The 27030-nt window shown below is 49.5% G+C and overlaps 1 protein-coding gene across 2 annotated transcripts in view; it reads right to left on the bottom strand.

The window, feature by feature from the left end:
* C12H14orf39 (chromosome 12 C14orf39 homolog) overlaps nucleotides 1–24732 on the bottom strand; it is a 94755-nt gene extending 70023 nt beyond the window's left edge. For both annotated transcript variants that reach the window (XM_075329996.1, XM_075329997.1), the window contains exons 1-4: nucleotides 24645–24732; nucleotides 16290–16391; nucleotides 16147–16203; nucleotides 6869–6992 (exon numbers count right to left, since the gene is read on the bottom strand). In XM_075329996.1, the coding sequence (XP_075186111.1) occupies nucleotides 6869–6992; nucleotides 16147–16203; nucleotides 16290–16338 (230 nt within the window). In that variant the 5' untranslated portion in view covers nucleotides 16339–16391; nucleotides 24645–24732. The remainder of the gene's footprint in view (nucleotides 1–6868; nucleotides 6993–16146; nucleotides 16204–16289; nucleotides 16392–24644) is intronic.
* Between the last annotated feature and the right edge of the window lie 2298 nt (nucleotides 24733–27030).

Below are 27030 nucleotides of genomic sequence, written 5' to 3'. Positions count from 1 at the left end.
TCAATGAAATGGAGATAGACACAGCTATTGGAAAATAAAATTCTTCTGGCACCTGTTTATGTGGACCCAAGTCATCATATACTACTTGATAATCAACAGCTTACTAAAGGAAAAGAAGCTCTGACTGAGGTAGCAGTTAGAATGAGTGGCCTACAGGACTGCCAGGTGCAAGAGGACTTTGGGCCTGACAGTGCTACTGCTGCCATAATATCTTCATCCTGATCAGATGAGGAGTTTAACTTTGACAAGTATGTGGATGACAAGGAGCAGGCAAAGCATTGCCGTAAGGAAAAAGATTTCACTCTGTGTCCTATAGCAGCAGATTGACCATATTTCAGCAACATTTTTCACTTGCTCTCAAAGAAATAGAAAAATTCAACCTTTCATCAAAACTAACTGTGCATGAGGCAATTCCTTTATACCCGGAAATTGTTAGAGATGTTGCCCATGTGGTTACGGCTTTTCCTCCAACCCAAGTTACTGTAGAGAGGTTGTTCTCCAGCCTTAACAATATTAGGTCAGATTTGAGGTCATCTGCGAAGGAGGATCTGATGTAGGTAAGTCTATTTCTTAGAACAAATTCATAGACTGCACAAATGGTATTTAGTATGCCTTTGTTGAAAACTGTTTTTTGCTACTTAAATATTACATAGTTTATTACATAGTGTTATCGATTATATACTGTATGTATATATATATATAGCGATATAGATATATATATATATATATATATATATATATATATATATATATATATATACCGTATATATATATATATATATATATATTACATAGTGTATTACATATTTACAATTTATTAGTTTTTTGTGTTCTAAAGTTGTATTCCAATAAATATATTTTATGTTCTATCTAAATATCTTGATTATTGTATCATAAAAATGATTGGAGTCGGAGTCGCAGGTTTAGCTTATCGACTCCACAGCCCTGGTTTGTATGTTCTTCTGCTGTTTGCATGGGTTAATACTGATGTGGTTTAAAGTTAGAAATGAGCAAATATATTCTCACTACACTCATCCAGTGTTCACTTTGGTCTTTCATGACATCTGGACCAGGGCAGACCAAACTTTTTTGGCTGGCACTGGAATGCATCTTAAAAAAAAAATCTTTATTTTTATATAGTGCTAATGTGAAGCCCCTCCAGTGTTGTGTCGGTGCATTACCTTCAGGGACTCCACGCAGCTGGATCCTGTCACAGGTAGGAAATCTTCTATCTAGGATTGTCGTGACGCCACTCTCAGAATTGCGGTCAGTGGGGACCGCCACTGCAGATTTGAGGGACGCCTGGGGCTGATGGTGGGTGCAGTCAGTTGTAATAGCCTCCTGAGAGTGAGGCAAGCCCCAGGGCCCTGTGTAGATGTGTAGAACCACAAGGCGCAGAATAACTCCACACAAGCAGAAGGTCTTTCAGGGGTTTTACTCACAGAAGGTGGCAGAGTGAGTAACCCGGGGGTAGCTGGGATGAACCAGGCTGGAACCAGGTGTCCTTCAGGCTGACTGATAAGGGTGACTACCGACTCGCCTTCCTTAGCCCTTTGCGTTTTGGGGTAACCCCGACTTTTAGTCCCTATGGGGGTCACCCAGGGAAGTTGCTGAAGCCTCTCTCCCCTTCGTTTTGGCCCGTTTGCTTGTAGCCTGGACCAGGACACTCCGGCTGCTTGCCTCCTGTGAACTATGGGCCCTAACTGTGGCGACGTGGCTGCGGACTCTGTAGTGTGATCTTGGGGGTGTGAAGTGCCCCCTCAAGCAGGTTTGGCAAGGAAAGGTGGATCTATCCCTGCACTGGGACCTGCTACCCGTTTGGGCCTGGTAACTCCCTAGCAGTCTCCTTACTTCCCACTCCGTTGCTCTCTCTTTAGCTGAAGATGGATTTCGGGTAGCACTACTAGGTGACCGTTCTCCCCCGTCGGTAGTCACTGCGCGGACGCTGTTAGACTGTCACAGCCCCAGGGGTCTGCTCCTCACGTCTGCTCTCCCTGGACTGCACACTAAACCGGCTCACTGCTCCTCCTCTCCTGTTCTTGCCTACGCCACCTAGCAACCAAGCTCTCTACCACACCCCTTGAGTGGAGATGGAGGCTTCGCCCCCTCCACTCCTCAAGTGGAGGTGAAGGCTTTGCCCCCTCCTGGGATCCCCAGGGGTCCTCTCAAAGGTACATGTGTGAGACCTGATCACTATGCGCCTGTGTAGTCACACCTCGGTCAGCCTTCTGGATTACCTGTATTGTACTGTCCCCAGCATGGGTGCAGTACTCAGTGGTGCCTGACCAGGTCAGGGGCGCCACATTCCCCCTTAGTTATCACCAGCACGTCCTCGGGCTGCAAGACAACATTTTAAAATGCATAAAACAGTAAAACATGGTAAAACATTTTAAAACCACCAGGTACCATACATCACCACCCTCCACCCACAAGTCCGTTAACCCACCCAAAACCCTCTCACGTTGGCCGCGCCTTCAGCCACTTCTGGCAGGATGTAGAGGCGGCTTTCATGGGCTGGTGGTTTCAGGATATACCTGGCCTGGTGGAGCCGCGCCTTCAGCCTCTTCTGGCAGGATGTAGAGGCGGCCTCCACAGTTGGTGCTGACCAGGTACCCTCTTTGTGGTGGAGAGCCATGCCCCATAAACAGGCGTGCTCTCTGGTTGCAGGTGAGCCAGGCCCCATAAACAGGCGTGCTCCCTGGTTGCAGGCGAGCCAGGCCCCTAAATAGGCTGACCCTGGTGGTGGTACCTCTGGGGTAACCATTTACACTGCGAGAGTTTGTGGCTATAGCCAGTTCATAGCCTTAAGGTTCATGGGTTTCTCACATTAGTTCATGTGGGCACATTTCTTGAACATTAACGTTGCAAACTTTTCAAACTTTAACTTGCTGTACTTCTTACTTTTCTCTACATAGATTCCTCCTCACCAGGGCTTGGGCCTGTAGGGCTGCGGCACCTGTTGCTTTCTCCATCTCTGTCTTTTCCTTCTTCTTCTGTATCTGTTTCTTTTTCTGTATCTGTTTCTTTTTCTGTATCTGTTTCTTTTTCTGTTGAGACCGCAGATTCACTGTAGGGATGTCTGGGACATGGTGTAACATCCAATGCATACCATCCCCTTTCTCCTTGGTGCATGGTGAATTCCACTGAATCTCCTGTCCGTAGGTTCCTTCCTGGATGTCCTCTGGGCAAATGGGCTCTAACGTCTCTTCTGTTAACAAAGATGCCTTCCTTCATACCAGGAGCTACTATGAAGCCATAACCTGATTTCAAGCTGAAGTCTTCTACTACACCACGACAGAGTGGACCTCTGACCTGGGATTTGGCCCTTCTCAAGAACCGTTTCTCCTCCAAGTCTCTGGCCGTCACTTCATCTTTCTTCTCTGGAGATTGCTGTGCAGGGGAAGGGGAAAACTTTGTTCTGCTGCGGCGCCGTGTCTTGCGGGCTGGATTCTGCTGGGCTGCTACTTCACTGCTTGCAGGCTCCCAGGTGAGGTTTCTGGACAAATCTTCCTCTTCATCCCAGCGGGAGTATGGCAACATCTCTGGCTCTGGGCATGGATCCACTGCTGATGGCTCTGGGGTCAGCTTCTCAGCTTCCTGGCCTCCTCTCCCCCTTAGTTCTTCTGAGCACTCTTGTTGTGGCAGCGCTGGGGATGGGTGTTCATCAGCAGGCCCGGGCGGTGGACTCTTTGGCGTGGATGTTGCAGGAGTCTTCCTGTGGGTGTGCGGAGGGAGCAGATACCGGTCCACCATCTCCTGTGGGAACTGGGCCTCTAGGTCAGCCTTCAGCTTCCAGTATTCGGGGTCCTCTCCCAGCAGGGACTTCCTAGCAGGGACTTCCTTGGACTGGGGAGCGGTGTCTGCTCTGGCCTTGCAGGCCGGGGTAAATACTTGTATAGTCTTGTCTTTGTGGGCCGCGCCTGGCATGGCGGCGGCCTGGTCTTGGCGGGCCGCGCCTGGCATGGCGGCGGCCTGGATCAGCGTCGCAGTTGCAGTCTTAGCAGGCATCGCTACTGTGGCCGGTTCTTGGCGGGCCGGGCAGGGCATCGCTGCGGCGGCCTGGATTGGCATCGCAGCTGCGATGGGATCTGTGCAGGCTGGGCTGGGCGTCGCTGCAGCGATCTGGGCTTGACGGGCTGCACCTGGCGTGGTTGCGGCCTGGTTCAGCACCTCACTTGCGGCGCGGACGAGCGTCGCTGCTGCGGTGGGGTCTTGGCGGGCCGGGCCTAGCAGGGCGGCGGCCTGGGTCAGCGTCACACCCGCGGCGTGGATGAGGGTTGCGGCGGCAGCCGGATCTTTGCGGGCCGGGCAGGGCATCGCTGCGGCGGCCTGGGCTTGGCGGGCCGCACCTGGCGTGGTTGCAGCCTGGTTCAGCGTCGCCGCGCCGGGCGCCTCTTCAGGGACCGCGGGCGTGGCAGCAGGGGTCGGGACACTCGCGCTGGCAAGGGCAACACTGGACTCACCCATCGGTGGCACCATCGGGGTCTGAGTCGTCGCTCGGTCTGGCGCTCGTCGCGTGGCTCTCCTCTCGTAGGCCTGAACCGCTGCAGCCATCTCCAGAAGCTCCGCACGTCCCTCTCTGATCTGTTGCACGAGTCTCGCCTCCAGCCGGTCACTGAACTGGGCAAGCTCCCGGGCCCACCAGGCAGCGGAACCCGGCTCTGGGCTCCTATCTTCAGACGCCATTTCCTCTAACAGCAGACTTCTGGCTTCTTCTTGCAGCCGAAGTGCCAATTCCTTCACTTCCTGCAACTCCTCTCCCAGCAGCAGGCTTATGGCTCCCTTTCTGTCCCGACGTCTCTGAACGCCTCCGCTCTCATCACTTGCGAGGTCAGGACTCTGCAGGGGATCTCTGGGTAGCCACACCTCTTCGTGGGCGGTAACTTCTCCCAGCGCGGGCTGCTGTTGTTTTTCAGCGCGCTTTTCATGGTGGCAATATGGCGGCGCTTCCAATTTTTCAAGCGGACCGCCCAGGCACATGGTCACCTGTCTGAACAGGTCTAGTCCTTATCCTGTTCACAGCGCCAGATGTGAAGCCCCTCCAGTGTTGTGTCGGTGCATTACCTTCAGGGACTCCACGCAGCTGGATCCTGTCACAGGTAGGAAATCTTCTATCTAGGATTGTCGTGACGCCACTCTCAGAATTGCGGTCAGTGGGGACCGCCACTGCAGATTTGAGGGACGCCTGGGGCTGATGGTGGGTGCAGTCAGTTGTAATAGCCTCCTGAGAGTGAGGCAAGCCCCAGGGCCCTGTGTAGATGTGTAGAACCACAAGGCGCAGAATAACTCCACACAAGCAGAAGGTCTTTCAGGGGTTTTACTCACAGAAGGTGGCAGAGTGAGTAACCCGGGCGTAGCTGGGATGAACCAGGCTGGAACCAGGTGTCCTTCAGGCTGACTGATAAGGGTGACTACCGACTCGCCTTCCTTAGCCCTTTGCGTTTTGGGGTAACCCCGACTTTTAGTCCCTATGGGGGTCACCCAGGGAAGTTGCTGAAGCCTCTCTCCCCTTCGTTTTGGCCCGTTTGCTTGTAGCCTGGACCAGGACACTCCGGCTGCTTGCCTCCTGTGAACTATGGGCCCTAACTGTGGCGACGTGGCTGCGGACTCTGTAGTGTGATCTTGGGGGTGTGAAGTGCCCCCTCAAGCAGGTTTGGCAAGGAAAGGTGGATCTATCCCTGCACTGGGACCTGCTACCCGTTTGGGCCTGGTAACTCCCTAGCAGTCTCCTTACTTCCCACTCCGTTGCTCTCTCTTTAGCTGAAGATGGATTTCGGGTAGCACTACTAGGTGACCGTTCTCCCCCGTCGGTAGTCACTGCGCGGACGCTGTTAGACTGTCACAGCCCCAGGGGTCTGCTCCTCACGTCTGCTCTCCCTGGACTGCACACTAAACCGGCTCACTGCTCCTCCTCTCCTGTTCTTGCCTACGCCACCTAGCAACCAAGCTCTCTACCACACCCCTTGAGTGGAGATGGAGGCTTCGCCCCCTCCACTCCTCAAGTGGAGGTGAAGGCTTTGCCCCCTCCTGGGATCCCCAGGGGTCCTCTCAAAGGTACATGTGTGAGACCTGATCACTATGCGCCTGTGTAGTCACACCTCGGTCAGCCTTCTGGATTACCTGTATTGTACTGTCCCCAGCATGGGTGCAGTACTCAGTGGTGCCTGACCAGGTCAGGGGCGCCACACTAACATATTCCGCAGCGCTTTACATACATCAGGAATACTGTCCCCATTAGGGCTCACAATCTAAAGTCCCTATCAGTATGTCTTTGGAGTGTGGGAGGAAACCGGAGACAACCCACGCAAATCACGGGGTTGTGAAGAACATACAAACTCCTTGCAGATGTTGCCCTTGGTGGGATTTGAACCCAGGACCCCAGCACTGCAAGACTGCAGTGCTAACCACTGAGCCACCGTGCCGACGTCATGGGGGCCTACTAATTGCCTGATGAGGGAGTTCACAGTGCCTGGGTCTGACTGAAGTGGAGTCAGGACCAGGGTAGTATAAATGTTTTTGCTCATCACTAGTTAAAGAGGTTATGGGATATCACCTATCCTCATCTCTTGGGTGGAGTAGAGAGAGGTACCGTAACTAAAAGCTTTTCTCGCTCTGGAGGGTCTGTTGTGTCTTGCTGAGGCATTTTGTGAATTTGTTGAACACCTTATTGTCAAGAAACCCTTCAAATACGTAGAGTGTGCCATGTAACCTCAGCGCAAGAACTATGCATAACGGAGGATAGCCCAGATTGTGATGGAGAAAACCTGGAGAACAATGATGGCTCCCCAGCGGTAAGGTAGTCATATACCGAGCAGGGGGTATATTAGAGTCCTTCATATCGTGAAATACTTTTGTTTGTTGTGCTTACGTCACAAGGCTGTCGTTGTTTCTTTCATATCTTTGTAAATCCAAAATAATTTCATCGTTTAGACTTATTTCCTTTCTCAAGGCCAGAACTTGTTGTTTTTCATGTATGATTTTAGCTCTATAACCTGTAAGAAACAAAAAATTCCATGATAAAGGTGAATGATGGAAACAACATGGATAACGATATATATTTTCTTGATAGGATAAGGGATATCTTTTGGATCATTTGGATTTTTACTAGTGGGATCACCACTGATTACAGAATAGATCCTTCTGAAGGGTCCGGAGGATGAGCATGTGCACCACACCTCCATTCTTTTTCTATGAAACTCCTTGAAATTGTCAAGCACATCACTTGGTTATCTTAAAGGCCGCTTTACACGCTGCGACGTCGCTAGTGATGTCGCTAGCGATCGCACCCACCTCCGTCGTGCGTGTGTCACAAAATTGTACAAAATTGCTAGTACGCGTCAAACGCACATACCTACCTAAGGATGTCGCTGTGGCCGGCGAAGAAACTCTTTTTTAAGGGGGAGGTTCGTGCGGCGTCACAGCGACGTTACACAGTGGGCCACCAATAGAAGCAGAGGGGCGGAGAGCAGCCGCATTAACGTCACTCCCACCTTGTTGCCGGAGGACGCAGGAACGCTGTTGTTCGTCGTTCCCAGGGTGTCACACGTAGCGGTGTGTGCTGCCTCAGGAACGACGAACAACCTGCGTCCCAAAAGAGCAACAATATTTGGGAAAGGAACGATGTGTCAACAATCAACGATTTGTGCTGCTTTTTGGATCGTTAGCGGTCGCTCGTAGGTGTCACATGCAAGGACGTCGCTAACTACGCTGGATGTGCGTCATAAATTCTGTGACACCAGCGATATCTCTTTAGCGATGTAGTTGCGTGTAACAGGGCCTTAAGAAGTCAAAAGAGCAGAGATGTGCTTGCTCGGACTAGCCCCATTCTCAGGGTCAGTGGTGATCCAAATGTGACGCCCCTGGACTATCGGGTCGTCACAGGGTATTGCACAATCTGCCCTCCCGTGTAGTATCCACCTCCTTCTTGGTTTTGGGTCCCTAACTGCATGGTGTTGCCTACATCAGCTAATCAAATCCTAGATAAACCCTGCACCACACCCACCAGACACACCAGTGGATAGCTTGAGTGGAATAGAGTCGCCCACTTGGGGGGTTGGGGAGGGGAGGTCAGGAGTGTCAAGAGGAAGAAGTTGAGTTTGAGAAGTAAGAGAGGAGGTTGGGAGCGGGGCTCCTGGGAAGCAATCTAGGTGGCAGATGGTGCTCTGGACCTAGAGGAGGTGGACCCCTGGTCGCAGGGGATCGTGGCAAGGGGCACGGATTTGTCGAGGAGGACAGCCGGCGGCCTTGCACCATCACCGGGACCAAGGCACGATGGGGTACGTGGACCCTAGGTCGGGGAGTAGCTTCAGGCAACCCGATAATTTACCCGAGGAGAACGGAGCCTTCAAGATCCGTTCCCACCTGCTCTAAAATCGGGGCATTAACGCAACGAGGGGCATAGGACTTTCCAACTCAAAACGGTCCGAAAAATCACAAGCGTGAGCCCTGAGAGCAAGCTCCCACACTTAGCCATAGTGGGGAGCGGGACCCGGCAAGTTTCATAGTACCGGGACGACCAAAGAAGTAAACTTAGTGCCAGGAGGCAGGTCACAGATCACCAGGCAGCACCATTGGGGACAGGACCCGAACTAAGCTCCCCTCAGCGGCAGCGGTGTCCAGAGACTTGTTTGACCAGTTGTCGGTGTCAGCTTAATGGACTGAGTGAGTACCACAGTGACCCCTTTGCATCCAACGGCACTCCCCTACCATCACCGAGCCTCGGGGTATTCCCCCTACCCGTGGAAGGTCACAACACCTGGCTGCCCCATTTCATCAACCCCATGTACTCCCAACTGCACCAGTGGTACTCCTAATTACCACATACCACGGGTGGCGTCACGAACTCTATAATATCCCTTGTAAATAACCCCCTTCATTTGAGTGGCCGCATGACCCCCGGGTCCGGAGACCCTCGAGCCACTGCGAATCCGGATCCGAGCAGCTCGGCTGCTGGCACGGGGGCGGCACACAAATAATTAGCGAACTAAAAACAGTGTTTGTATCAAGAGTACAGCAGGTGGCCCAGTAAGTGTCACATCACTGGAATCAGAGTCTCTGCCTCTATATCATGCTGATCTCAGATTACATAGCAAAAACCCAGAATAGTATAGTAAGGACAGATATTCTCAGACTCGCCTTGTTCTCTTTTGATCTTTTAACATTAGTTTGCATTCTTGACTGGAGACTTTGCCTTCAGCAACATCACAGACTGGAAGATGACTAAACTAAATACCGCACGTCCGGGTCATAACTCTGTGATACTATACTTATCTAAGTTAGCAGACAAGTATTAGGCCCCTTGCTAAATGTGAGGTTGTAATTATTGTTTTAATTACCGTAATCAATTTATTAATTCATGGCTGATAGCCTAGTAATTTAAGCAGTAATTTGTGATTTAAACATGTCACAATACCTTTAGCAAAAAATGGCCAGCCATTGTCTGAACTCACTCAATATTAGTGATGTGTCGGTTGTGACTAATCCGACACAAAGAATCGGCTTCCTGCTATGAATGACAGGAGCCGCCACCACAGTGTGAGCCACTAAATTCTCTTAATGGCTCTCACTGGGCATAAAATTCTGGTGTTCGGCGGACAAAACCCCACCAACATGAACAAAAAACCTCCCAGTCCACATTTTAATCGACCCGTTGCAAGTGGGCGGGGGTTTGTTAGTGGGTGGGGGGGTTTTTGACCTCGTTAACATCATCTTAAATATGTGTTCACCTGGGGTGCACATGTGTTGCCCAGGGTACGTGGTGTATAACTGGGGAAATGTCACTTGGTGACCATTGCCCGGTCCTGTGCTCTTGGTGCTTTTTAAAAGGGGAATATTTACAGGGGAATTGAATGAAAGTTTATCACGTCACGCCACTTGCGGGTTGCGGCTATGTGGATAGAGCTGCCACTGCACAGTTCTCACTACTGGGGCTGGTGTTAGTGGATGCCTGGATGTTAGGCCCTCCGCAAGCAGGGACAGGCCCCAGAAGATAGGTGAGGTAGATGGGTGTTGAAAGAAAGTAGGCCACACAAGGGGTTGCAGTGTAACTGGTTCCTTTACTTACGGCAAGGTGGAAACTGGTCACCCGAGGAAAGCTGGTGTTGACCGCAGGTCCCCTTAGTCCCAGTGCTGGTTTAGTGACCTGGTGACTTCTTTCCCCTGCACCTCTCTTTGGTTGGTGGGTCTCCGTGCCTTGTAACGACTGGGGGTCTCCTCCTGGTAGTCTCTTAACGTTAGTCCATATGATGGTAGCGTGAACCCTGTGGAGTCTTTGGTCCTGTTCCCCGGTTCTCCCGTTGCTACTGTGTCCCGAACTTCAAGGTCAGTGAGGTCCTTGATGGTCCCCTCACTATGCAGATTTTTGCCTGGAGCGTTTGCCTGACCTAGAATTCTGTACCCCGTTGGTGCTGTGGTTCCGGGAGTACTCCACCGTACTCCACCGGCAACCAACCGCCTGGGCCCTCAGGTCACTGTTACACTCCTGTCAGTTTGTCTGCTCACTTCCTCTCCCTGTCACCGACTCCTGCAGACCGACTGTCCACTGTCTGCCCCTCCCACCTTGTCGTCTAGTGGACTGGATCGGCTCCACCTCTAAGTGGCCATCCATTGGTCCAACCCTAGCCTGGTACCAGTCTATGGGGAATTTGGGGAAAAACAGGGATTAACAGGAATGTTTTTGTTGTTACCGCCACTGGTCTTCTGGGTCCCTAGGGGTAGGCCCTGCATCCTGGTGGGGATGTGTGGCGCCCCTGAGTACATCAGGGTGCCACAGGGTACTGCATCCTTACCCAGGGTGCAGGGCCTACCCCCATGGTTCCAGGTTCCTAAGAAATCGGTGTCACTACCATCAGCACCACAAATCCCAATCAACACCTCACGTCATGACCTGTCAGACACACCAGTGGGTTGGTCTAGCTGGAAAAGGGTCACCCACCTAAGGGTCAGGCAGACTGGTGGGAGGGAAGAAGCAGGAGAGTAGTGAGAGCCCTCAAAGAGTGAGGAGCTGGAGTGTTAGCTCCCAGGGAGCTATACCGAGGTTGGGACGCAGACGGTGGTCCGGGACCAGAGAAGTCGGGGACCAGTAGCAGTGACATTGGAAAAGGGTACGACGGACATAGTCTAGGAGGACTGTCGGCATCAGCAAGCCCAAAAGAACTGACCGGTACCGAGCATGACGGGGTACAGGACCCTAGGTCAGGATCTGTGGCGCCCCAGGACCTGGTCGCCACAACAACATTGCCCCTCCAAAGGGTTAATGCTGAGCCTGGAGGTAAATGGGAGGTCTATTGGCCAGTAAGTTTAACATCCAACGCAGTTCTCCCTCAGGCCAGCAGGGGGAGCTCTGAACCTGGAGTTCCAGGGAGCATTCCTTAAGTCTGGCCTGAGGGAGGAGTTAGTGTTCAGTCTGTAGGAGAAAGCAGAGAGTGCAGACGCAGAGTGTGCTGTCCTGTGGAACTGGGGCCTAGAGCTGGAGCAGCTTGGCCCAGTGAAGCAGGCGGAGCAGAGAGGCACAGAAGAGACTCGGACATCGGAGTCTGTGGCCACCAGGGCCTAAAATACTCCCTGGTAGCCGAATCCGAAGGGCAGGAGAGCTGCAAGCACCTGGCCCATAAACAGCCCGAAGGTACAGCTGCATCATCAGGGCCCGGTGTGGACTCCAGCAGAGAAGCACCAGAGAGGGCCTGCGCAGCCTACCACAGAGGGAAAGGGACGTACCACCGGTCCCAGCAGCAAGAGGGCCATTGCTAAATTCAGAGAGCAGGGTCCTATCACAGTAAGGAAAAGAACAGGAGTAGGCCTCATACTCATCTGGCCAAAACGACATCTCAGTTACTTCCAGGCCGGCCGGAGCCCTCTACCACCTGTAACGGTCTCCCAGGACTAACCGTTTGTGAAGTAAAAGAGGAGAAGGTAAAGAGACTATTGTTTGTGCCTGTTTCTTTCATTGCCTGTCGGCCCTGCACCGTGTTATCCACACAACACCATAGACTCTCACGAGCACCAACAGTGTCCCCGGGGCACTGCTCCACCTGTGGGGAGCAGTACCACCATTGCTGCCATATCATCACCCCGGAGGCCTCATACAGCAGCGGCGGCTTAATAGCCGCAAACCACAGGTGGCGTCACGAAATAAAAACTTTAATTACTCACAAGTCACCAGCCATATTAATTGACACCCACCAGGGCCACGGAGTCGGGCCCCGCCACCACTGACGACCCCCGGACTAGTCCGGCCCGGCACCGGGTGTCCCATAGTCCTGGGGTGGGCGAGTCAGATCCGATTTAACGTCCTGGCAATTAACCTGCAGAGGAAGGAGACCTTCAGGGACCTTCTCACAGAGCTGAAAGATTGGGGGCATCAGCACAACGCGGGGGACAGGGTTTTCCAGCCAAAAAGCAGCCCACTGAAGTCCCAAGTGCCAGCCCTCAAGAGCACAGCTACACTACACATAGTGAGCGAGGCCCTAACAGCTTCAAGCCACAGGGCCACAAACAGACAACTAAATTGTGCACGGAGGTAGGCTCCGGACTACCAAGTGACACCAGTGGGAGCGGATACCTGGATGGACTCCCCGCAGTGACTGTGGTGCACAGAGACATTGATTTACCTGCAGTGTGTGTGTCTACTTTATAAACCTCATGTCTACTTTATAAACCTCATCCAGCATCATGACTACCGCAGTGAGTACCCTGATCCCTGCACCCTGCGCTCCCAAGTAACCACCAACACCCTGAGCCCGGGGCCTTCCCTACCTGTGGAGGGACTAACATCAGGCTGCTTAACTCCCTCTGCCCCGGTACTCCTTACAGCAGTGGTGGTACTCCCATTACCGCACCCCACAGGTGGTATCACGAACTTCTCCCCTGTAAATGCCTCCCTTTTATGCATCAAAGTGTCCACCAAGCCGGGTCCGGATGACCCCCTCGAGCCATGATCCCGGATCCGAGCAGCCCGACTAACACCGGGGCGGTACACATGCAGTACCTTGTAGCTCCTTGATGGCTTTAGGGGCGCTACACACACATATTTAATAGGGATCCGTTTAGGATACAAAAAATTTGCCTCTTTTTTGGTGAGCAGAGCCAAGGGAGGTGGATCACCAAAAAGAGCTGGACTGCCCATCACTATTCAATATGGTTTGCAGAAAGAAACTTATGCAACAAACCTGCCATGTTTGAACATAAAGGGAACCTGTCATCAGTTTTCCCATCATTAAACTGATGACAGCACATTTTGTCCTCCCTAATTAGGATCTGATCTATGCTCCCCATAATAGAGGCATCTGTACCTCACTGCTCTCATGTATGATACTCAGTGCCGGTCTGATGGGCATGTTTGGACCAACCCTGGCACCTGCAGTGAGCTCTCTTACTCGAATCCTTTCTGCCGTTGACTGATAAGGCCGGGTTAATGAGCTCATGGCAGGTGCTGATATTGGTCCATACACGTCCATCCTGTCACATGGCCCCAAGTGCCTTACGTGAGAGCAATGAGTGAAAATCATTTTTATTGGTATGATTAAAAATGCACAGAATGGATCATTGGGATCCTTATTAGGAAGGATGAAAAACACAGGTAGCAAATGTATGTGAAGAACTGATGTGTGAATGAACCCATACTGTGTATCCCTGAAAATAAGACACTGTCTTATATTATTTTTGCCTGGAAAATACACTATGATTTATTTTTTGGGGTAGGGCTTATTTCCGAGCAAACAAGGGTTGGGGAAGTTTACCCCCAAAAAAAGGCAGACCCCCCCTCCCAGGAAAATCATACTTACCAGACCCTGAACATCTGCATCGCTCCCAGGTCCTCCTGCGATCCTTGGGGGGTATTCCCAGCAGGTGTGCTCCACAGCTGTCCTTCTCTGCTCCAGCCAGCAAGCACACACACATATCAGACCGCAAGACCGCAAGCACACACATATCAGATCATGCAACACACACACAACATCTGGTAATACTGTATTGCTTCTGGCCGGTAGGGGAAACCTGAAACGCGGTGCAATGGAGCGCGAGGATCTGCGGTGGAACACATCAATGCGTTCCACTGCAGGTCTGCCATGTGCTCCACCGCAGGTCCTCACATTCCTCTGCTTCCCAGGTCCCCAGAGCAGTACAGCATCACTGGATGTGTATGTGTGTGTTTGTATGTGTGTGTATGTGCGTTCCAACACAGGCCCTTGATGCATTCCATCGCAGCTCCTCCCGTTCTGCGTCTGGTGAGTATGATTGTGGGATCTCCTGTCTTCTTCCTTCTCTCTTTTGGGGGTGTCTGCTTTCTATAATGAAGTATCCTGCAGTATCTTTTACTTTTTTAGCTGCATGGACACTTTATTTTTGAACCGCAACTAGAGGGTTTTTTTGGGGTCGGGCTTATATTTAAGCCTTACTCCAAAAAGGCCAAAAAAAATCCTGCTTAGAGCTTATTTTTGGGGTAGGACTTATGACTCGCCCACCTCAGGGCTATGGGACACCCGGTGCCGGGCCGGACTAGTACGGGGGTCGTCAGTGGTGGCGGGGCCCGACTCCGTGGCCCTGGTGGGTGTCAATTAAATATGGCTTCAGTGGGGTTGATTAAAGTTTGTATTTTCGTGACGCCACCTGTGGTATGCGGCTATTAAGCCGCCGCTGCTGTATGAGGCCTCCGGGGTGATGGAATGGCAGCAATGGTGGTACTGCTCCCCACAGGTGGAGCGGTGCCCCGGGGACACTGTTGGTGCTCGTGAGAGTCTATGCAGATAAATAACTGAGACAACACCAGAGGGTGCAATTCCAAGATCTTTACTCACATTTCCTGGGCTGCAGCACACTGGTGCCTTTGGGCGGCTGGAACCCACTGTCAGGGACCTCCGCCGATCCTGGGTAGATCCTGGAATGAAAGCCGGTACCCTTCTCTAAAGTGTCTCTGTCTTCAGCTGTCTCCTTAAGCCTTGCCCTTGTAGGATGAACCTGGCTCGGCCTCCACTACAGCCTCCGGGCTGGGAGCTCGCCTGTCGGTTATTTTCCCCCTTTCTAGAGGTTCTGCTGTGGGCTGTGGCCCGGGGAGTTTGCAACTTTCCCTGGGCCTCGGTTTTTACTGTTGGAGATGATTTTTCACTCCTCCGGTTTCTAGGGACCGTCCCCTGTTGCAGCTTGATCCCTCCACCGATGTTCCTGTGGAACAGGCCACCAGCTCAAAAGCTCTCTGTGGCCCTGGAATCCCTTCTCTTCCTCTGCTTGGTGTCACCTGGACCCTCTGAGTCCCAGGTTCTTCACCAGGAAGCGTCACTGTCTTCTCTTAGCTCCTGTCTGACTAGAGCTTTCTTTCTGCTTCTCCTTCTCGTCTGCCTCCCGCAGACCTCCTCCTCCTTCCTCCCTCTCCAACTTCAACTTCTCACTCTCCATACTTGACCTTCCTTTCTCTGTCTGCTCTCTGGTGGCTCCTCCCACCTCCCCAGTTGCTAAGCTGTACCCTATAGGAGCAGGGATGGGTCTTACGGCCCCTCCCAGCATGCAGCATGGGAGGGTTTCTGCCACTGTCCCTGGTCCCAGTGTGTACCTAACGATGGGTGTAGTGTAGATTTGCCTGGGGACCGGCGTTCACTCCTTTCCTTACCCAGAATGGTACATCACACCGCTGGATGGGGTGCAATGTTCCTGTGGCGACGGAAGCCTCAGGGGCGCCACACTTATTTTGGGGGGAACACGGTAGTAGCTGTAGTGATGGGAAATTAAGGAAATCTTCCTTAAAGATCTCGTACCAGATAAATAGTGCCAGGGAATAAACCTTATAATTAGTGATGGGCGAATAGTAACTATTCGTGTTTGGATAATGTTTACCGATTACCAAGTGCTATTCCAGTATTCGTCACAACAAGAAAATGCTCGGGTTCCTCATTGACTTGCATTAGGTTCGTTATTCATGACGGATACTGGAATAATACTTTGGGATTCGTTACAAATAATCCGAACACGAATAGTTACTAGTCGCCCATAACTATTTAGAATCTATCCTAAGATATTTATTTATGCTTTTAATTTGTTGGATCATTTTCTGATGTCTTTTTTCAGCAGTATTTAAAGACCGGTTGATGAACATTGATAGGTGATTTGACAATTTGCATCAAATGAATTTTGCTGTTATTTGCAATTATTGCAACTTACGTTCAACGAGTTCCTTGGTTGTTCTCTTATTCTCAGATTCTTGCTCGTTCTGAAAGACTAAGGATGGTAACGGTAACGGATGGTAACGGTATTAGAATAGAAGGAAATAAAGATGTGCGCAGGCGTCAGATAAATGTACGTACCTAGTTCCAACAGGAGCTTGTCAAAATCGCCAAAGTCTATCTCACTCATTTTTGAAAACTCAATGGACAAAACGAACCATTAAATAACATCAAGAAACCTGCCTAAAATATGAAAGGGTCAAAAGGTGAAAACAGTTTCAATTAAGATATTACATACATCTTCATCTAAAATGTGTCGGATGTTTTGCATTGCTGTTTACAAGCTTTAACGGTAAATGCAATAATGAAGCATCTTTGGAAACCTCCGGTGATTAATGTCCACTGTACGGGTTAGAATCAACATTTACCTTGTTCAGAGCAACTCGGGCATTAAATAACATCATCTGCTGATTCATAAAAGAATTGTCCATGCTGTGGACAAGTCCCTTAGCAATGTGCTTAAAGGAAAAAAAAAATCTTGCAGCTTACCCAATGACCCAAAATAATTGGTCTAAAATCTCGGAATTTAGAGAAGAATTTCCAAACCAGTACGTCAGAAAACATGGGGGTTGTGCAAAAGACCATGGGGGAATCTAGTATCGAATTTACAGCACAGAATACTGACATAAGAATAGGTGCAAATTTTGGTGCTCACCGGTTTTGTGCATAAATGAGCAACTTTTTACATTTTTTGTGCTGCTCTTGCAACTTTCCAAGAAAAAGGGTCATGGGGGAGCATCCCACTGACTGACGGATTCAATGCCCTGTATGGCAGTAACTGGTGTAAATAATACTGCAAATGTATAACTGCTCACTTATAGATTGGCCTTTCTTGGGCAGCCGACAGGCAAAAATTCAACAGATTGCCATATTATTCTCCATTGTACTATGGAATAAACCTAGCATATGAAATGGTGGTCCTAAGGGGCATTTTTACACCTGTTGACCGCTGAGAGGAGGAAGTGTCAGGGGTGAGGTCTCTTACTTTTCATTAGAAGGGTTTGTTCCATCTTGTTAAATGACTAAAATGGCAAATTACTTGTAAAAAGAGCACGTTTACCTCCTATTCAAAATTCTCTATGTTCTTAAAGGGGGCATTACACGCAACAACATTGCTAACGTGATATCGTTGGGGTCACGGAATTCGTTAGCGACGTCGTTGTATGTGAAACGTACGAACGACCACTAACGATCAAAAATACTCACCTAATCGTTGACACGTCGTTCTAATCCCAAATATCGTTGCTGGTGCAGGACGCAGGTTGTTCGTCGTTCCTGAGGCAGCACACATCGCTACGTGTGACACCCCAGGAACGAGGAACAACAACGTACCTGCGTCCTCCGGCGGCGAGGTGGGCGTGTCTTTCTTTCAGCTGCTCTCCGCCCCTCCGCTTCTATTGGACGGCTGCCATGTGACGCCGCTGTGACGCCGCACGAACCGCCCTCTTAGAAAGGAGGCAGTTCGCCGGCCACAGCGATGTCACTAGGCAAGTAAGTATGTGTGACGGGGACTAACAATATTGTGCGCCACGGGCAGCGATTTGACCGTGACGCACAACCAACGGGAGCGGATGCGATCAGCAGCGACATCGCTAGTGATGTCGCTGTGTGTAAAGTGGCCTTAAGAACGGAGGGATTTTGAGTTTATAGTTTACTGCTCGTTGCCTAGGTTACTGACCACCTCTGCAGTATGTCAGCGATGGTCGGTTTTATAGGTTAGGAGCACAGCGCTTGAATGCTGATTGCTTTAGAGATTACAAGTGCCCCTGCACTCCTCTGATCCTGCAAAGGTAAAGTGGCCTGAGCTCACAGTATGCGAAAGCAGTCATGCCGCTGGTCCGACCTGTTGATTTTCAGACGGCCGGTGCATTCTGAACATAGAAGACAAGTTATACCCCTTAAACCTTGGTGCTCCTCACTTTTCATAATATTGTGTATAATTAGTGTTAGAATTGTGTGTGTGTGTGTGTGTGTGTGTGTGTGTGTGTGTGTGTGTGTGTGTGTGTATATATATATATACAGTTAGGTCCAGAAATATTTGGATAGTGACACAATTTTCGCGAGTTGGGCTCTGCATGCCACCACATTGGATTTGAAATGAAACCTCTACAAGAGAATTCAAGTGCAGATTGTAACGTTTAATTTGAAGGTTTGAACAAAAATATCTGATAGAAATTGTAGGAATTGTACACATTTCTTTACAAACACTCCACATTTTAGGAGGTCAAAAGTAATTGGACAAATAAACCAAACCCAAACAAAATATTTTTATTTTCAATATTTTGTTGCGAATCCTTTGGAGGCAATCACTGCCTTAAGTCTGGAACCCATGGACATCACCAAACGCTGGGTTTCCTCCTTCTTAATGCTTTGCCAGGCCTTTACAGCCGCAGCCTTCAGGTCTTGCTTGTTTGTGGGTCTTTCCGTCTTAAGTCTGGATTTGAGCAAGTGAAATGCATGCTCAATTGGGTTAAGATCTGGTGATTGACTTAACCATTGCAGAATGTTCCACTTTTTTGCACTCATGAACTCCTGGGTAGCTTTGGCTGTATGCTGTCAGGGCCGGGAGGACTGGTGGGCCCAGGAGGTGGATCCACTGGACCTTGCACCCCACCAGAGGGCAGGGCACACGGAAGCCGGAGCACTGACGTGGCAGGGACAAGTATAAGCAGGTTACCAGAGTCACAGAGTTCTTTAGGACAATAATGTAAACAGGCACAGGTACCAGAGTTCAAGGACAAGAAGTCAGTAGGACACGGTACCAGGGGACCTGAACACCTAGCTCATAAGACTAGCTACAAGACACGTTGATCAGGCCCCGCCCACATGGAAAGGCCAGTCTTATATACCCAGCACAGCCTCATATCATTTCCTGCTGCAGGTGTGCTGGGCCTATAAGACCAGGAGAGTGGGTGCGGCCTGGTCCTATACAGAACCATGTGGCTAAGACTCAGAGTCAGACTCATAAGACCAGGAGCAGGACACAGGAGAGCACGAGCGGGAGCGGCAGCCATGACTGGTGAACACATGGACTGGATCAGTGGGTAAGGAGCGGTGCTGGGACACGGGGAGCGTGACAGTACCCCCCCCTCTATGCCCCCCCCTCCGTGCACAGAACCCCAGGGGCACCCCGGATCGAGTCACCGGACCAGGATCCAACACAAAGGCGGGGAAGGACCGCTGATCCCGTACCGCCTTCCTGGCCGCACGACGCCTAGCCGATCTACCAGCAGTGGCAACGGGGACAACGGGAAGCGGGGGGAGACAGTCAGAAGCAGGACTGGAGTCCTGGACGACCGGATCGGGCGCCTCGGACCGGATACAGGACAATGTCTCTTCCTCGGTAGCCGGTGGCATCACAGTCTCAGTTGTCAGGGACGGTGGAACGTCGCTGGAGTGCGTCGCCTCCTCTGGTTCCGGTGGCACCACAGTCTCAATTGTCAGGGATGTTGGAACGTCGCTGGAGTGCGTCGCCTCCTCTGGTTCCGGTGGCACCACAGGTACAAGTGACAGGAGTTGTGGTACGGCACTGGACTGCGTCGTCACCTCTTCCTCTTCCTGCGGCATAACAGGTTCAGGTGACAGGGGCCGAGGAACGGGCTGTAGGCAGTGGTCATGACACAAGGGCCCCCAGCGAGTAATAGCGCCAGAGCGCCAACTAATGGCAGGGTCATGGAGTTGAAGCCAGGGCAGACCCAGCAGGAGCTCAGGAGCCATTCTTGGGATGACATAGAAGGCAATGGTCTCAGTATGCAAAGTGCCAACCTGGAGTCTCACGGGTTCAGTGGTATACCGGACAGGTTCGTATAGTGGTTTACCATCCACGGAGGCGAACCAGAGGGGCTTGGCAAGCGGGATCACAGGTACCTGGTATCGGTTCACTGCAGACTGGTGTATGAAATTACCCGCTGCCCCAGAATCAATGTGGGCCTCTGCTGTGAACCTGATCTTCTCCGTCGTCACTTGGACAGTCTGCGTAACTGGAACGGAGGGGATTCCGGTGCCAAGGGTGGCGGTTCCCACCTCCCCTTGGACCTGGGGTCTACCAGGTTTCTCCGGGCAAGAACGTAGCATATGTGACCCGTCTCCGCAATAGAAGCACAGGCCCCGGGCGAGCCGTTCTGCACGGCGTTGCTTGGCCTGGGTCAGACGGTCCACCTGCATGGGTTCTGGCGATAAGTCACGGAAAGGCAGGGACGAGGGAACGGTAGGTCTCTGCGGGGGCAAGGCATGGCAAGGTGGTCGCTTCTCCCGGACTCTCTCTTTGGTACGCTCCTGAAAGCGAAGATCAATCCGGGTGGCCAGGGAAATCAAAGCGTCCAGGGTGTGAGGGACATCACGGCCGGCTAGTTCATCTTTAATACGACCCGAGAGACCCTCCCAAAAGGCCGCTGTTAAGGCCTCATTGTTCCAGCCCAGCTCCGAAGCGAGCGTGCGGAACTGGATGGCGTATTGGCCGACTGTTTGGGTCCCTTGGCGTAGCCGGAGGAGCGTAGAGGTCACTGCGGTAGTTCGTCCGGGTTCGTCGAAGGTGCCTTTGAAGGCTCGCAGGAACTCCTGGATGTCGGTGATCATTGGATCCTCGTTTTCCCACAGGGGGTTAATCCAGGCCAGGGCTTCGCCTTCCAGGTGTGACATCAGGAACGCCACCATGGCCTGGTCTGAGGCAAACAAGTGCGGGAGCAACTGGAAGTGCAGAGAGCACTGGTTCAGGAAACCACGGCAGGACTTGGGATCCCCTGCATAGCGAGGCGGAGCAGCGAGGCGAAGTTGCGAGGCCGTGGAAGAAACTGGTTCGGACCTGGAGACTGGTTGCTGCGTGGACGAGACGGCAGTCTGCAGCGTATACAACCGGTGGTCCACGGACGTCATGAATTTCAGCATCCGGTTCAGGGTTTCACGCTGTTGTGCCAGCTCCTGGCGCAGCTCAGCCAGCTCCGATGTTTGTGCTCCAGCGGGATCCATGGCCTGATCAATCTGTCAGGGCCGGGAGTACTGGTGGGCCCAGGAGGTGGATCCACTGGACCTTGCACCCCACCGGAGGGCAGGGCACACGGCAGCCGGAGCACTGACGTGGCAGGGACAAGAATAATCAGGTCACCAGAGTCACAGAGTTCTTTAGGACAGTAATGTAAACAGGCACAGGTACCAGAGTTCAAGGACAAGAAGTCAGTAGGACACGGTACCAGGGGACCTGAACACCTAGCTCATAAGACTAGCTACAAGACACGTTGATCAGGCCCCGCCCACATGGAAAGGCCAGTCTTATATACCCAGCACAGCCTCATATCATTTCCTGCTGCAGGTGTGCTGGGCCTATAAGACCAGGAGAGTGGGTGCGGCCTGGTCCTATACAGAACCATGTGGCTATGACTCAGAGTCAGACTCATAAGACCAGGAGCAGGACACAGGAGAGCACGAGCGGGAGCGGCAGCCATGACTGGTGAACACATGGACTGGATCAGTGGGTAAGGAGCGGTGCTGGGACACGGGGAGCGTGACATATGCTTGGGATCATTGTCCATCTGTACTATGAAGCGCCGTCCGATCAACTTTGCGGCATTTGGCTGAATCTGGGCTGAAAGTATATCCCGGTACACTTCAGAATTCATCCGGCTACTCTTGTCTGCTGTTATGTCATCAATAAACACAAGTGACCCAGTGCCATTGAAAGCCATGCATGCCCATGCCATCACGTTGCCTCCACCATGTTTTACAGAGGATGTGGTGTGCCTTGGATCATGTGCCGTTCCCTTTCTTCTCCAAAGTTTTTTCTTCCCTTCATTCTGGTACAGGTTGATCTTTGTCTCATCTGTCCATAGAATACTTTTCCAGAACTGAGCTGGCTTCATGAGGTGTTTTTCAGCAAATTTAACTCTGGCCTGTCTATTTTTGGAATTGATGAATGGTTTGCATCTAGATGTGAACCCTTTGTATTTACTTTCATGGAGTCTTCTCTTTACTGTTGACTTAGAGACAGATACACCTACTTCACTGAGAGTGTTCTGGACTTCAGTTGATGTTGTGAACGGGTTCTTCTTCACCAAAGAAAGTATGCGGCGATCATCCACCACTGTTGTCATCCGTGGACGCCCAGGCCTTTTTGAGTTCCCAAGCTCACCAGTCAATTCCTATTTCCTCAGAATGTACCCGACTGTTCATTTTGGTACTCCAAGCATGTCTGCTATCTCTCTGATGGATTTTTTCTTTTTTTTCAGCCTCAGGATGTTCTGCTTCACCTCAATTGAGAGTTCCTTAGACCGCATGTTGTCTGGTCACAGCAACAGCTTCCAAATGCAAAACCACACACCTGTAATCAACCCCAGACCTTTTAACTACTTCATTGATTACAGGTTAACGAGGGAGACGCCTTCAGAGTTAATTGCAGCCCTTAGAGTCCCTTGTCCAATTACTTTTGGTCCCTTGAAAAAGTGGAGACTATGCATTACAGAGCTATGATTCCTAAACCCTTTCTCCGTTTTGGATGTGAAAACTCTCATATTGCAGCTGGGAGTGTGCACTTTCAGCCCATATTATATATATAATTCTATTTCTGAACATGTTTTTGTAAACAGCTAAAATAACAAAACTTGTGTCACTGTCCAAATATTTCTGGCCCTGACTGTATATATATATATACACACACTGAGTGCATTCAATATGTCTTTCACTGTAATAAAGACAGTAGAACTACAATTCCCAGTATGCCTTGACTGGGATAAACAGAACTTGCTGTTACTTGTAGTTATACAATGCTGTGCTGACCATAGGGCACCCTAAATTATGGAAACTCAGTCCCTATTTTAGAGGCCCTATAGTGATGGGCCCCCGACTGTACATCCAATATATTCACCCCTGGCTTGAACACTTGAGCACCATGTTGGCCAATAAAACTACCAGCTGGTTGGTACTGTGGTCAATGCAACTGTCCAATGCCCATTGCCTTTGGCCCATTAATTAGAGTGGGCCTGTGCATGATAATGTATATGCCCATAACCAAGGTGGCTCTATATGTTGTTACATCATTACAGGACTACTTGGCGTGCTGCAGGTAGTCCAGCATATTCATGAGCTCGGTATAACTGTTAGATCTGCAGCAGAGAAAACATTGATTTTATCAAAGTGACAGCAAACAGCTCAGTAAGTGACACATCGCTGGGAACAGGGTCTCTGTCTCTACATTACGCTGCTCTCAGATGGGGGAGCAAAAACCCGGTGACAGATTCCCTTTAACCCCTTAACAACATATGACATACATTTTCTTCACAAGTCGCTTTCAGGATGTAAGGAGTGGGCATAAGAGCTGAGCCTTCCCCTTACTGGGCAGGCACTGGTTTTGTTACACAGTCAGCACCACCTTGTAACAGCAGCGACCTAGCTCCTATCGAGAGCTCCTATCTGAGATCAGCATAATGTAGGGGCAGAGATCTTGATTCCAGTGATGTGTCACTTACTGAGCGGTTTGCTGTCATTTTGATAAAATCAATGTTTTCTCTGCTGCAGATGTAGCAGTAAGGCTGTGTTCACACACTGCGTTTTTTACCTGCGTTTTTGGTCCGTTTTTGGTCCGTTTTTGCTGCAGAAATTTCTTGAGAAATTCTTGTAACCTTTCTGCAGACATTCCCCAGCAAAACCTATGGCAAAAAAAATTAGCTGTGCACACACTGCGTTTTTTTCTTAAGAAAATTCTTTCAGTAGATTTTCTTAAGAAAAAGAATGAGCATGTCACTTCTTTTCTGCAGCTAACTGCGTTTTTTGCCATAGATAATTGGCACAATAACGCAGGGAGCAACCAGCGGTAAAAACGCACCAAAAACGGACCTAAAACGGACCTAAAACGGACCTAAAACGCACCGAAAACGCGGCAAAAACGCAGGTGCGTTTTTGGTGCGTTTTTTAACACAGGTGCACTCTTAAGAAATTTCTTAAGAAATTTCTTAAGAAAAATCATTTTTCTAGTGTGAACATAGCCTTATACAGAACTCATGGCTATGCCGGACTACCTGCAACATGCCAAGTAGTCCTGTAATGATAATCTACTGCTGATTAAACATTGATTGCATCAAAACTACACTAAGCAGTCCAGTAAGTGACATATTGCTGGAATCAGGATCTCTGCTCCTATAGTATGCTACTCTCAGATTAGGTGGCAAAAATCTGGAGACAGATTCCCTTTAAATGCTGCTGCAAATTACTCCATTGCTGCTGCAAATCTAAACGGCTTTTTTGTCGGTTCGTGCTCCCATCAACTCTCATTGACTCCCCACAGATAGCCAATGGGTTGGAATGGCAGCTGGGGGCCTGTTGAAGATAACTAATTTCTTACAAGAGAAATAGGGAGTGATGCTATAATACATTTATATTAATTGTGTAAATAACAGGAGCTAATGCCAGCCATCTTGTATCTATAGGGGAAGATGTATAAAGCTTTCATACATGCGTGCAGTTTGACGTAAGCTTCAAGCCCTAATTATATTTAGGGCAGAGACTATGTAAATATGATTATCTTCTGGAGTGCCGTATTCTGCAAAGTTATTCTGACAGAAAATGAAGATATTGATACACAGTATATGCCATTGAGGATTGGGGCTCATGAAGGAAATCTGTGGTGATGGTGATGTCAGCCAATCAGCAATGTGCTTTAATTTCAGCCTGAGGTAGCCAGCTATCTGATTGGTTGTCGCAGGCAATACCACTGTTGCTATGTCCACTGGATCTTAGTCATGAGTCCTGAGGTATCTATCTGCAGAGCTGCTTCCTGTAACAAAATGGCTGCCAGATACCTGTCTCAAAATGGTTGCCAGCTCCATGTATTCAAGAGGGCTCTGCTAGGACTGGCCGTTCTCTTGTGCAAATCAAAGCACAGATTAGTACACTGTGTCCATATTCAAGACTCCATCTTCTCCTCCTACTGCAGTTTTCTACAAGGACAAGATACTAATGACTTTCCACTTAGTTCTTTAGTGAAGGACAGCCAGAGTAGCAGAGTGGGATCATCTTTAGGACTTACCTCAGCCTATTTACCCTCAGAGAGTTAAACAGAATGGTCCTTCTGGGAAGTTAGCTTCCATTCCATGGGTCTGCTTCCATTGCAGCCAGTGGCCACCATGTTGTGCATTCAGCCAATGGCAACTTGTGAGGTAAATAAATGAAACTATTTTATTTTACTAAACAATTATATATTGAAAATAATATAATACTTGTGGAAATAGCTAGTTGGCGTATGGTGTATATGATGTCCCCCATAATAGTCACAGTATGCCCCAATACATAGAATATACCATAATGCCTATTACCTCATAATGCAATATTCAGTCACTGGAAAATAATATGGAGGTCTGTTAGACTTGTGGTCACTGAATTTCTGTGGCCTATTTTGCCTTACTGATAAATAGCGGCATGGTGCTTGTTGCTAGGGGAAATGCATAGCAACAAGCAGTGGCGTGAATAGAGCTCGATGGGCCCTTGTGCAAAATTTGGACTTGCCCCCCCTTATGTTGGTCAGATGTTTGTATACATTTAGCATTTTAAATCCTATAAAGAAATACGAGTTGCCTCCCATTATGTAGGAATGTCCCCCATCCTGTTCTAATGTCCCTCATCCTGGGTGAATTCCTGGTAAATATGTCTCTCATCCTGGTATAAATGCCCCCCCTATCCTGGTGTGTCCCCCATCTTGGCATATATGTCCCCTCATCCTCGTATATATGTCCCCTCATCCTGGTATATATGTTCCCCATCCTGGTATATATGTCCTCCATCCTAGAATATGTACCCTATTCTAGCTCACATCTTGGTTTATATATATAACCCCATCCTGGTAAAATTGTCCCTCATCTTGGTATATATGTCCCCATCCTGTTATAAATAACCCATCCTGGTGTATATATGTCCCCATCTTGGTATATATGTCCCTATCCTGGTATATATGTCCCCCATCCTGATTATATGTCCCCCATCCTCGTATATATGTCCTCATTCTGGTATATATGTCCCTATGCTGGTATATATCACCATCCTGGTATACATGTCCCCTATCCTGGTATATATGTCACCATTTTGATATATATGTCCCCATCCTGGTATATATGTCCCCATCCTGGTATATATGTCTCTATCCTGGTATATATGTCACCAAATTCAGTTTATTGTTTGTTTCTTTTTTTATTTTGTAAAAGAAACTTTTTCCAAGACTCATGATAAGAAAAAATATATAAGGCACCACAGTCACACTCGCCTCATGGCTTCTGTTTATAATGCCACATCTTTCATTATTAAAGTAATCTCCAAGACCCTATCCCAATATATTGTAGATGTAATAATAAGAATATTAGCTATCTGCGGGTCTGTAATTTACAGTCACAGGCGCTATACTATTATATTGCACTATGGTTTTTTGAGGTAATATTTTTCTGACATTTACAAAAAAGTTGTAATTTTTATTTCATAAATCAATAGTCCACATGAAAATAAGCAACTTTGTAATATATCTTATCAGAGAAATCTGCTTCTTTCTTTGCCAGAATTGATCAGTCATTATCAAAGATCTCATTTTTGAGCTAAAACCTGTATTCAATGAAGACTTTCCCATTACTGAGACAGGAGATGGCAGTTGGTGCTTATAAGATTCTATGACGGCAAGCTTAGCATAAATCAACAGTACAAGTCAATATAAGAAACTTATAATATATCTTATCAGAGAAATCTGCCTTATTTTCTCCACTTATTAGAACTTCTCCTTCCAATAATGATTTCACTATTAGGTCAAAGGAAGACGGACTGCCGACTCATTCAGTCAGGTTGCAGGGCTTATTAAACTTTA

This window comes from Anomaloglossus baeobatrachus, chromosome 12, assembly GCF_048569485.1.
Source record: "Anomaloglossus baeobatrachus isolate aAnoBae1 chromosome 12, aAnoBae1.hap1, whole genome shotgun sequence".
In the NCBI taxonomy this organism is placed as follows: domain Eukaryota; kingdom Metazoa; phylum Chordata; class Amphibia; order Anura; family Aromobatidae; genus Anomaloglossus; species Anomaloglossus baeobatrachus.
Note: the sequence above shows the minus strand (reverse complement) of the source record. Positions and strands in the feature narration are given on the sequence as shown.